Here is a 13058-nt window from a genome sequence, read left to right on the forward strand (position 1 = left end):
AGTTTCTGTCGAGAATGCTTTCAATAGCTCCCCAAACATTACACACTATTGTCAAAGTTTTTGACTACTCTCCAAAACATGGTAGTAAGACCTACTTGCTGAAGAAGCAGATATCTGAGTAATAGACCATGGAGAAATTGAACTCGTTCTGACCTGGAAGCTTCATCCATGCTAGCATTCACAGTACTGGAAGGTGCTCTGCGTGCTACCAGATGCACAAACTGATCATGAGTCTTACCCTGCTGTGACCCTAGATTCGACAGACAACCCAATTTCTTTATCCTAAAGTATACTTCCTCGTACTTATCAGTTCATAAAAGAGAAAACCCAAGACGCCATGCTATCTTTCCTTTTCCTTCCTGCATATTCACATTTCCGTCTTCTGTATCCATAGCTAAGTTACCATAGAGCATCCACAGCCCCCTCTGTGTATAAGACATTTACAATATTTCTATGTCTCACATTTATTGACCTAACCAGTGTTTGCTATGTACTATCTACTGAGCACTAAACAATTCTTTTTGTCTCTTTTCATCAGACTTTCCTACTGACAATAGACCTTGAACGATTATAAATTATATACTGTAATGTTATATCTTATTCTCAAATAAATCCCCACAGTAACTAAGGGAGTGGTTGGTATCTATAACACTGGCTAATGAACAGACCATGTCATAATCTGACTTTTAATTATACAGTATTCCTGGAGAAGAAAAAATAAGTCTTTATTAGAGACTGGTCTGAATTAGGTTTTAATTAAATTCACAAAGGAATGCATATAACGAAGTAGCATTGAGTGTATTATAGAAATTGCATTTTCTTCCAGTATGAATTGCTTGCCCTTTCAGAGATCAATGCTGTCTGTCAGTTGTATTTACTCTCCACCCATTGCACTTAATTTAAAAGTTCACGTCTGATAGAGTCAAAGGTATTCAGGAAGACTTGGTCTCACAGCGATCCAGTGGCCTCCATTGTGTGGTGGTGAAAGCCCTGGTCCTTTGCGAGGAGCAGGTGTTTGCATGAGGAAACAGCTACTATTCTGATTTTCTCTAATTGACTTGTTGGCTGGGTTGATCAAGAATGGAAAAGATAGAAAATCATGGAATCTTGGCCCTGGCAAGCATTTGGCATGGATGGGGCCACGGAGTAAAGTCCATAATCTCTCATGAATAAAGACTCTGGGATGTCAATCCAGCACAGGGCATTGACATTTAATTTCCACAGAATATTAATTAACAATGACGAACTTCTCCACATTGCCTTTGGCTACCAAGTCCAGCTTCCTGGTTTATCCCTGAGTCCCAGAAAGCAACATCCATCTCTAACCTACAGACAAGATTTAACACAGGCTCTTAGAATAATGGGTCGCCCATGTCTCTTGGGAAGAACACCAAGACTTCTTCCGATAACCAGCCCCTTGTCTTTACAACCCTATGATCAATAAGTGTGCATTTAACACCACCTCTCATGACACTCAAGTGATAATGGGCAAAGTCATTTATTTGTGCATGCCGAGAGCCATTAAGTATTTCTTCAGTTTCCTTCATTCCAAATCGAATTTTTGTAAAAGAAAGGGTGATCAGTCAAATATTTACAAAAAAATGTCTGTCCAATACTGCGAAATATGTGGACTCACATAATATCCATAACTAAAAATAATTCCCAAGGAAGTCTACCAAGATCCAAATCCCTCTTGCATGATTAAATCACATTAAATTCAAATGAGGAAACTGCCACACTTTATTTGCAGAGACAATTGATACATTTGTCAGGCCTATGTATCTGCAACATTCCTTCAAATAGCAAAAAAATAAAATAAATTTATTGTCATAATTGTCATTAAGCATATTCCTGAACAATGGGGTCTGACCACAATTAATGATTAATTCATTTGGAATTCATTATGATAATAGTAAATGTGTTTAACTCATTTGATGCTTCCATAGTGGCAGGGATTCTCAGCCATTCTTTTGTATTTTGCTGATTTTAAACATTAAAAGCTCTGAGCATGTGCAGGAAAATGGTTCCACATTGCCCTCTAGCGGCACACAAATGAAAAACAAATTCTTGTAAATTGTAGGGGAGAACGTTCTTGGTTCTTAGCACACTCAAAAGTATCTTGAGCCCAAGAAACATTCAAACTCTCTGTCCACATACAAAAAGATATTACTAACCCCCCATTCTTCCCCGTAACTTTGCCAACAAACGATTAACAAGTTTATCTTCCTTGTGCAGGCACATTCATGGATCAAGCCTAGCGTACAGGGGGAAAGGAAAACCCTATTGTTTCCTCAGTAGGTCCAGAATGTAGACAAAAGCCAGAGAGCCTCAAAGCTGGATCTCAGAGGGCAGATTGTAATGCCGGAGATGTTTATAGAAGCAAGTGATTATACTGCCAGACAGAAGCCAAAAGAAAACACGAGGCTCTTTTTACCGCCATGCTCAAAGTGACCCCAATGCCTCTAGTAGACTAATTTCTTGTGAATTCACGGTCCCTTCCAGGATTGGCACGACAATGCCTGTGGACAGAACCCCTTTATATAAAGGACTTAAAGTTACACTCAGTCTCCTGAGCATAGTAGGTCTAAATTCATGGGAATCTATTTTGCCAGTAGGTTCATTTAAATACCCTACAAATATTTAAAGGGTTGCCATTTTCACACAAAGGTCTAGGTTTCCAGAAAGTTACACAAAGCTGACTGCCTTCTACGGACTAATGGCATCCTTAAACTGAAGGATTGTTTAATTCTCAGCTCCTAAACATCTTTCTACCCTATGATCTTTCATGCAGTAACCGAGTTTGGCTTACTCTCCATTGCTCACTCTAATTAGACAAAAGGAAACCATTCCAAAAGCAGTTTCAGGCGAACGAATGGCTCCAGATCTTGTGCATGCGAATATAAAAACCCTGCTTCTATTTTCATGCCCTTGGTAAACATCAAGATAAATGCAAGTGTAGAGGTGTACAAGGTTGAGCTAAATTAAGCATTAACCAGAAAGGCCATTTCCTATTGCGTCAGGTGAATGAATACCAAAGATCAACGTTTATGCTTCAATGTGTAGATTAATTTGTATGTCTGAAATAAGGAATGTAGTATCTCCTGCCATAACTGGTATCTTCTAGCATAGGAAAGAAGTTCCTTTCTACCTTATCTAAGTGTATTTTCAGCATTCCCCATGTTTCCTTGAAATATTTTTATGTTCTACGATCCCTTTAATCCTACAGACCATCTTCTTCCACAAGCCCTACTTCAGAGTAAATTTCTACTGCAAACCCTTCCCATGTGACCCTATCCTTCATGAACATTACTGCCCTCTAATCATAGGTGACTTTCAGAAAGCACATTGTATATTTTATTGCTTAAATTTATGTAGTATTTCTTTTCCCCCTGTTTAGAATTAACTTACTAGGATAAGATTAATGTTTTACAACCAATCTTGAATCCCAAAGAACACCTGACATTTGATTATTGATTACTTCCTTAAAGGTAAACGAATTTGATAACACATGGACAAACACACACACACACACACACACACACACACACACACACACACACAATGTTTTTCATTTCAAGTAGGAGCTATTTGTTCCATAGAGGTCAAAGTTCTGTATAAGGTATGGCCTATTTCACTCTTCTTGCTATAATGTAGTTTTAGAGACATTGTTGTTTTGTATGTTACCATCTTGAACGTATGCATTTAAATTACATTCAAACCTTATGAAGATCTAATACATTTTCAAAAATGAACCATTAAATATGAACTCACTGACTGTAAGGCGTCATCACAGTTGTATAAACACTTTGGCACAAAAATACAAACATGACATGTGTTGTTACATGTATGCTTTTAACCGGCTTCAGCATGTTTCTCGGCTCTGTTTGCCGTGCTCTGGCAGCTAGAGGCTAGACCCCTGGGGCAAGACTTTAGAGATCAATAATAACTTTTGTGTGAGATACTTAGTGCATGGTGGTTTCTCTTTGTTTTATCTGTGAAATGATGAATAATCAAATCGTAGATAAATTCCTTGAGACTGCGGAATGGGAATATTCCACTTGGCTCATTCAATTTTTCTTCCAGGAAGGTTTAAAGGGATGCTCTTGCTTTTGGTAATCCTCAAACAATGTCCAGTTATAAAACAATGTGATTAAAGCTTATTTCTTTATCAGTTTTCAAGATAATAATGTGGTTATCTGTCAATTTCAGAACTGGACAACTTTTATTCTTTAAAATACGTCTATAAATGAGTTCATTCATATATACCTCTGGGTATTGATATATTGAAGCTCCTTGTTTTAACTATCTTTGTGATCATTGGAATGTTATATAAAATAATTCTTGTATCTTTTGACTGAAGATCTTCATTGTCATTGACTGGCTTCTCCCTTTCTAGTTTGTCAGAATGGTTAAAACTCAGTTGTCATGTTTCCATCTTAAAACTTGGGATCATGAGTTCTATAAAAGCCCTTACTAGTTACAGTACGAAACATTTTATACAGCTGCGGCCCACACCCTAGGGTTGCTTCATACTATCAGTCAGTACTTCTCAACTTCCTAAGTAGATAGATCCTGACCACAGATAAAAACGTTTTAAAAGCTCTGAACCATTTTTGTAATTCAAGTTTAAGAACAGGAGACCTTCACCATTCTGTTTTAAATCTATGTGGCCCTCCATCTCTACCAAGGCTCTGGCCTTCAAGGACACAGCGGATGCAAAATTGTAACCCTCATATTTGTTCGTTGCTTTATTTATATCTTGCTTGCCTTAGAATGACAACAACAAAAGGTCCTACCTCATAAAAATCACTCAGTTGTTTCTTGCATATAGACCACTATGGTGATCCATTGATTCTTGTATCATTATAGTATCAGAGCATGAAGCCATTACAAAATAAAATCTCTCCTGTCACTTTGCTTTAGTTCATTGACTTTATTACTCAGAGGCTAGCTTCCTGGTCACAGTTGGCTCTGGTCATTTTGGATGTCTAAACCTCATTTTCTATTAGTTCTGGTGGTTAGCAAAATGATATACAATGGTTAGAAATGAGTAACAGTTTGATTAGTCTCCTCCATTGCATTCATAACTAACTTTAACTAGACAATCCTTTAGTTATATTTTCTTATATAGAATAAAATGCAAATTTTATTTCATAAACTCTTTCCATAATTAGAATTGATAATAATCTAATTTTGCCCCAATGAATCATATATCCTTTTTATCTACATTCTTCAATTAAATAAACAAAACACCATGTGTCTCTCTGTATTTATTCTGTTCATGTGTGATTTTATTCTTTAAGGAATCCACTTAGTATATTTGAGTTCTGTACACACCAACTTTCACATTGAATTCCTTCTTCTACACCATTTTCGTTCTCTCAGGTTTTCTTCTCCTCTTGATTTTGCTTTCCAGTTCCCCCATTGATGTTGTTCATTGAATCACCCTTCATTTTTCTCATACTTACACCTCCCGCTGTATCTGTGAACTAGGGCCTTTGGTTCTGGCTCAAATTTGGTTATATTTTTGGTACCTGCTATGATGAAAACCATGAACAAATACATCTGGAGGGAAGGTTTATTTCAATATATACTTCCTGGTCTCAATTCATCATTGAGGAAAGTCAGAGTAGAAACGGAAACAGTAATCTGAAGCATAAACCATGAATGAATGAATGCTGTTTGCTAGCTGGTTCTCAGGTTCCTGCTCAGCTATCTTTCTCATACAACCCAGTCTCACGTGCCTGGATTTTATTGCTTCCCAGCATAGCCTGGTTTCTCCCAAGGGTGGTTACTCCCATGTCAATCACCAGTAAAGGCAGTCTCACAGACATAAGCACATGAAAATTTGACATGGCCAGTTCTTCAGTTAAAATTCCCTCTTCTCGGGTGCCTTAAGGTTGTGTCAAGTTGATATAATTTAACTATAATTGGTCCTGTCCTGGAGTGGATCTCTTGCAGGTCAGGTTCAAGTGTCTGTATTTGTTCTTTAATCTAATATGCTCTGCCCTCTTCAGTACCTGACAGTTCCTTAGGGTCATCCTGATTTCCAGTCTGATGCCCATTTTTGATTTAACTGACACAGACATGGCTGACACTTGGTACCTTGGGCAATCTGCTGGGAACTAAAAAAAAAAAAACATGTATTTTAGAGTTTGCAGATAAGCATCAGTCATCACCCACCCTGTACAGAGTGGCTAATGCTCTAAGTTCGCTACCCTCTTGAGCATTTAATGCTCAAACGAAGATTCAGGAAGATCGAAAGCCTGTTTCCATTAGAGCTGGTTGTTCCCAGAATCCAACACACTCATTTTCAAACATCAATTTATTTAAAAGATTATATTAAATTTGTTTTCAGGAGATGTTCACCGTGAGCATTTCGATTCAATAATTCACATGTCCAACTTGTTTCTGTTTTCCTCTAGAGTCGAGTTCTCATTATGTAATCTCCTTAAAAGCTTTCAACAATGCTGGAGAAGGTGTCCCTCTCTACGAAAGTGCCACCACCCGTTCCATAACAGGTATGCACCCAACATCAATCCTCTTGTGACAAGGTAGTTGGTGCTTGAATTATGGTGAGAAAGAGCAAATTTTTAAAAATAGAATAAAATACAAAAGAAAATATTAAAATGACTACATAAAATTATCACAAATATATGCTTGAATAGGTATACAATATATTTTAATAATTTGGCTCCCAAAAGAATTAGAAGGATTCATTCTATACATTGTATGTGGACTTATAGAATTCAGCTCTTGCATTTCTAATCATCCTGATGTGATTCTTCATTCTATTAACCAGTTTGTCATTTAACACTCACATTTGAGTGAAAGATATGTGATCTAAGACTCTAAATGTCCAATGGGCATTCATTTCTCTCAATGTAATCTTCAGATAAGTGACAAGGATAAACTGATTAGATTAGGCTAAATAACAAAGGAGAATTATGAATTAGGCCATAGGTAACTGGTCCAGTGGATGCATAAGAGACTGGCTGATACAAAGAATATTTGCCTCAAGAATGGCTACAGGAGTTAAACTTGTTTGGCAGCAAACAAGACCAAAATGGGGGAAGACATGAGACACTGTTAACATGGCAAGACCTAAGTCATAGCTGATGGCTGGTTGTCAATAATACTGGGTTTATGCAAGAATGGAATATGCATCATGTTTGTGACCACCAGAAAAATTAAATCATCATTTTGCTCCTAACAATTTGTTCCCAAACACTTGTCTAAATCCTGGACCAAAAAAAAAAAAGTTGTATCTTCAATTAATATTTTGTGCCTTCCCTTTTCACAAATCTACATCCTTCATCCTTCATTTGATTGGCCGTCAATTTTCACTTTAATTAGAATGAAGTGGTTAAGAGATCAAGCTCCAAATTTGATACTAAACATCGAAAAGCAAATGATTGCTGGAGTATGAATTCCAGATGAGGATACATAAATGGCCGAAGAATAAATCCTGAGATCCTTTTACTTTTTCTGCTGCCCAGATTTACATAACTTTATATTTGCTTTTCAAGCTCACAAGGGCCATTCACGGAGTATCCTGAGAATTTTTTTCACTACCCCTTTCTCACAGACTGTCCAAAAGCTGAGGCTGTGTGGAAAATAGCAGGGTCCTCTGGCTACACCTAGGATCCCCCTGGTTGGCCTTAGGCACGTCCTCCCCTCCTGAGACCTTGTTGTCAAGGTGACACTGAGCTATAATCGGCTGACATAAAATTCCACCAAAAACAATCTTTCAAAGATGTTCCATTACTAATAACAAAATTAAGTCCCACAAATAGGGACTGCCGTGGGTAGGGATGAAAGTCCATTTTTCAATAGGAAGTAACCATAACAAAGGGGCAGAGTTCAGATAAACGGAAGTTAAGATGTGCAGAAGGAAGCGTCTGTGGTATTAACAGCTTTCCTGTGGCCTTTGCTGTCAGTTTTTAATTCTTAGCATATGGCACGCCGCCATGTTTTCTCAAACGCCAGCGATCCGTAACACAGGTTTGATTTTCCTGTTACAATTCCGATTCTAATGGGGCTGCGAAATGAAGTGATACCAAAGTTGGAAATTGTGTCAGGAAATTTCTTCTTGAAGAAAAGACAGTAATGGGCTGTAAAGGGATGTTTGAAGCAGCCATTTCGCAATAAAGAATAAACCTTTACCTGGAAGTAGAATGATTTTTATGCTTCCACACTGCATGGAGGATAAAAAGCAAACCAAAGGAATCAGAGGCCACGACTCTGAGAGAATCTTGCATTTATAAATGTGTCATATTGTCATGTGAGAACCATTTTTTAGCTTTGAGTTGTTGCCAAGCATTCCCATGAGAAGTCTTGGGAAAATCCAGCAAAAAGCGTACACAAAATGTATCAAAGACAATGAAAGCATTAGGCTAACATAAGCGCCGGGCTCTGGAGCATTCTAAATGCTGGCCCAGTAGCCTTTGGTGAACTCCATGGCCTTTGCTCCGACTGGGAATATCAGTTCAAGCTACTGAAACTTTCACCTTGGCCCCACACGGGAAAACTCTTTTTCCACCAAGGGCTTTCTTACTGTTACTGTAAGAACAAGTTGTTTTCTGCCTGGAGAAGGGAAAGGTGCAGAGAATAATCAGAGGCTAATGAAGAACATTCTTTGACTTAATTAATGTATTCTTAACCATTTTAGCAAGGCTTAAAGAAAGTATAATCCAGTTGAAAACTATTATTGACTTTAAAGCCAATTTCAAACAAATATCTAAAGTTTCAGGATGCTTTCAAAATATGTTAGGAACTCACTTTTAATGCATATATATGTATACATATACATATATATATGTAAATATATGCAGTTCAGAAATGGAAGGTAAGCTGTACAGAAGAAAGATTACACACACACACACACACACACACACACATACACATATATGCTGACATATACACATACTTCTTCATATATCTCTGAAATCCAGCAGCATATAAGGCATCCTAACACAAAAAGAAACATTAAAGAACAGTTTAGTAGCAAAATCGTGCTTATATCCAATGTCTCAAAGATGTTTTGAGCAGAATAGAAAAGAGCACTTGCAGTTTGTGTAGCATATATTCCCACTGTAGTTTTCTATCTCCTCGAATGCTCTCCTCTGAATTAGATGCAGCATGCCTCGTCTTTCCCTTACAGTGGGGACCAAGCTCTTAGAGCCATGGGAAGTTTTGACATCGTCTGCCATAAAAAGTGAACAAATGCTTAAATAATTATTTATTTAATTCAAGTTGGTATCATCCACAGAACACGTGGCTATTAATTTATGCAGCATAGTTCTACGGGGATGGGCAAGGAAAAATAGTGGAAATAAGTCATGTTCCCTAAGAAAGGAAATAAAACTTGGTCATTGGCAAAATTTTATGGGTCACATTAAGCCCACAAATAATTCACAACAGACAATACTGAGTTAGATACAATAGACTCCTTTTGTAACTGATTCTCGAATACTCAGTAAATATTAGCCATGAACAGTTGCGTTTTCCAAAATCATAAGTAGATTCATGGATTGTTAGAATGTCCTATCATAGGAGCAGTTGAACCAGTTGATCAGCTTTATAAATAATGCAGAGGAGACTCCACGCTTACACAAAGTGCAGCAAAGTAGTAATATAAGTGGTAGCCATGATGCAGATGAGTCAAAAATAAGTCAGACACTGAACTACTCCTCCTCTATTCATAAAATTCCTTTTCAAAAGTCAGACAAGAGGAGAACATACTTCAATTTGACAAGCTCATCTTCTCCTGCTCCACAAACCAAGTGGATGGTTCTAATCCTTGTAGCAACTGCCGTGTTTTCTATTCTCACTTCATCATTTCATAAATTCATTGGGCTTTAAAGGAGCCCTTCATGAAAAGAGACATCAAAAGAAAAACAAAATCCTGGGCTCTGTCGGTAAATTTGAATCCAAAACCTCACCCCCTCCTCTCCCCTTCCCCTTTCCCTCCCTCATGTCCCTCTCCCTTTCCCTCTGCCCCTCTCTCCTTCCTTTTGGCTCTTTTTCTTTTGTTTGTTTTTTCAGTTTTTCAAAAAATATTTTCTCCAAGCCATAGTCCAGGAACATGTTTCATAATTTATGGGAAATCCGAATGATACATAGGTGCATGGGAATTTGGAATCCAAGGGACAGAGGAAGTAATCAACAGAGGAGAAACAACCACCCAGCTTTAACCTTTGATATTTAAAAATAAATGAATAGATAAATTTTAAAAGTTTCTGCAGATATTCCTCTTCATTTTTTCTGATCTCATTCCTTTGAATGACATCAATTGTCCAGGCTTAGCTTTACACTGTCGGACCTAAAAGTTTTGTTAGTGCGATTCCTTGCTGGGTTATGCAAAGGTCAGTTTTGATTTCAAAGCTGTTATCTATGAATTTGAATGTCTCCAAATGGAATGACTACCCTTGCCACAAAGCATGTTTCTGATTTTGCTTGTCGTAACTTAGCAAAAGTGTAAGGGTGCTTTGGAGAATTTTGCACGATCACACCACAGTCTTCAACACCAATCACGTTATCGATCCGAGCCTGTGCGACGCTCAACAGAAATCTCCTCATTCTGAAGGAAGTTAATTTGTCTTCCTTCCCAGTGGTGTGCGTTCTTTCCACTGAGCTTGCAGTTTTAGCATCAGGAATGCAATATAGGAGTGTGTGACAGGAATAAAGATGATACTAACCCACGTGTGAGAGTGCCGGTGAATGAGCGAGCGCTTCCACAGTTTAAGATGATAATCTAAGAAAACCTACTTGCCAGTTGCCAACCCATACCGGATTATAGGACATCAGGTATAAAGTGACCCGTGTGACCATGTGACTCTGTTCACTCTGAATATGTGCATTGATAGAAGGACTGATATAGTTCAAGGACCTTTCACTATCGTCTGTGTGTTGACTGAACAAAATCTATACAGATATATTATAGGCAATAAGAAAAGCAGTGCAAAGAACTAATAAAGTCAGAGAGAGAGAAAAAAAGGAAATTAAGGTATCCAATAGCATTTATTTCCATTTAAGGAAAAAGATAACCAGAAATACCATTCTTGCTTTTATTTAAAAATCATTGATAAATCATGACCATGATAATTTAGTCCATCATACCTCGTAAAAATCAATGTGTAATACTCCAACAGGATGGAGCCTTAGGGTATATATTCTAATTAGATATAAACATAAGGAATGCTGTTATTATAACATAGCAATACTGTTCTTGGTATATTTTATGATTTAATTAATTGCATTTTTTCTGTTCTTCTCATGTTCCCCTCCATCTTTATTGCCATGCATTTAACTCATTGTGACGTGTTGCCACTGATCTTTATTTTAACTCTTTGTTTACACATTTATCTGTTTGTTTCATTTGGTGGGTTTTTTTTAACCCAGACCCCACTGACCCCGTTGATTATTATCCTTTGCTTGATGATTTCCCCACCTCGGGCCCAGATGTCTCCACCCCCATGCTCCCACCAGTAGGTGTGCAGGCTGTGGCTCTTACCCACGAGGCTGTGAGGGTCAGCTGGGCAGACAACTCTGTCCCGAAGAACCAGAAGACATCGGACGTTCGGCTTTACACGGTTCGGTGGAGGACCAGCTTTTCCGCCAGTGCCAAGTACAAGGTGACGGTCGAATAAAGTGCACGAAATGTAAAGTGAACTTGTGTATGTCCGATGAGTTTCGTTCAATGTTTCCTGGTGTGTCGTAAGTCATTTCCCTACAGTGACTTTTACGTACTACAACAAGGCATTTTTAAGAGCTCAAAATCTACAATTCATTAGAATAATTATGCCTTTGGAATCAATAAGAGGCAAGGAAGAAAAATATCACGAGCTACAAAAATGATCTTTGAATTCCACCATATGCTGTTTACTCCAGACATTTGCTTCTGCGTAAAAGAATACCATTTTCCTTTGGAGATAGCAAGGCTCCAAACACATCATCTGGATAGATTCTGATATGATTCAATTTAGAATCTAAATTGCTGTCCATTAATATCATAGACACCTACTCACTGAGAGTTTAACAAGGAATAAACGAGGTGAAAATATTTTATAACACCCTAGAAATGTATTGTAAGCCATTAACATTGATTTCTGTATTTACCTTAGAAAACTACCTTTGTGTTGTAAAGAAAAATCCCTAAAATGAACCTGAGTTCTACCAGTTTCCTGTTCATGTCCTCATTTTCAAATCATTTCACACTCCTCCCAGAGATCTTGGTGGTATAAGGGACACTGTCATTTTACTTTTCCGTATCTCCTGTCCGAGCTTAGCGATTCTAACAAAGTGTTACAAAGGCATGTGGGTAGCCTTCTAAACCTGAGACCAGGCTAACATGTCTAAGTTGTAGACAGTATAAAAAAAAAAAAAAACTAAGGAAGATCAGCCAGCACCTGTTCTGTATCTGTAACAGTTCTAAATCGTCCATTCTGAAATAAAGCCTTAATCCTGCTTACTTAATACATATAACAGAATACTTCATGCATGCGTCTCAATAGATGTATCCTTGAAAGACTCCATAAACAATCCATGTAAGGTGACAGCCAAAAGTTAATAGTTTACAAGACGATAACAGGAAGAAAAAGAAAGTGAACGCAATAACCTCAAAACTCTGGATACTAAAAGCAGGGTGATTGGCAAGAACTTGAGGGCATCCTAGGATACAGTGTGAAAACTTTTCTAAATCTAAGAAAAAAAATGAAAAATATAAATGATATTCTAAATCTAAGGGATCCGGTAGCTTAACTTGCCCCTTCCAGTTTCTTTATAATCACTTCAATCTCTGCTCTTGCCACTCCTCAGGAATGGCTGTTAAGAAGGACTTAGAGCCTTCCTCTCAGGGCACTAACAGTATCCTCAGTCTAGCCTCAAGACGGTGGGAACTTGGAAAATGCCCGTCTTAGGAGATTTTTTTCTGCCCCCACATCTGGAGATAGGGTAAAAAACTCTGCTTCTGTCTAAGCACGATCATGCTGGCTCTGCCATAGTGTCTTTCATCTTTTAAATGGTTGAAACATTATGGTTTAGGATGAGTCAGTTTG

General features: G+C 37.8%; 1 protein-coding gene across 1 annotated transcript in view; it reads left to right on the plus strand.

Moving 5' to 3' along the window:
• The window catches only part of Dcc (DCC netrin 1 receptor), a 1074495-nt gene that overhangs the window by 949707 nt on the left and 111730 nt on the right, over positions 1-13058 (plus strand). Inside the window, exons 16-17 of the mRNA XM_032886223.1 lie at positions 6426-6521; positions 11404-11636. Coding sequence (XP_032742114.1) covers positions 6426-6521; positions 11404-11636 — 329 coding nt within the window. The remainder of the gene's footprint in view (positions 1-6425; positions 6522-11403; positions 11637-13058) is intronic.

Source organism: Rattus rattus, chromosome 15 (assembly GCF_011064425.1).
Source record: "Rattus rattus isolate New Zealand chromosome 15, Rrattus_CSIRO_v1, whole genome shotgun sequence".
NCBI classification, from domain to species: domain Eukaryota; kingdom Metazoa; phylum Chordata; class Mammalia; order Rodentia; family Muridae; genus Rattus; species Rattus rattus.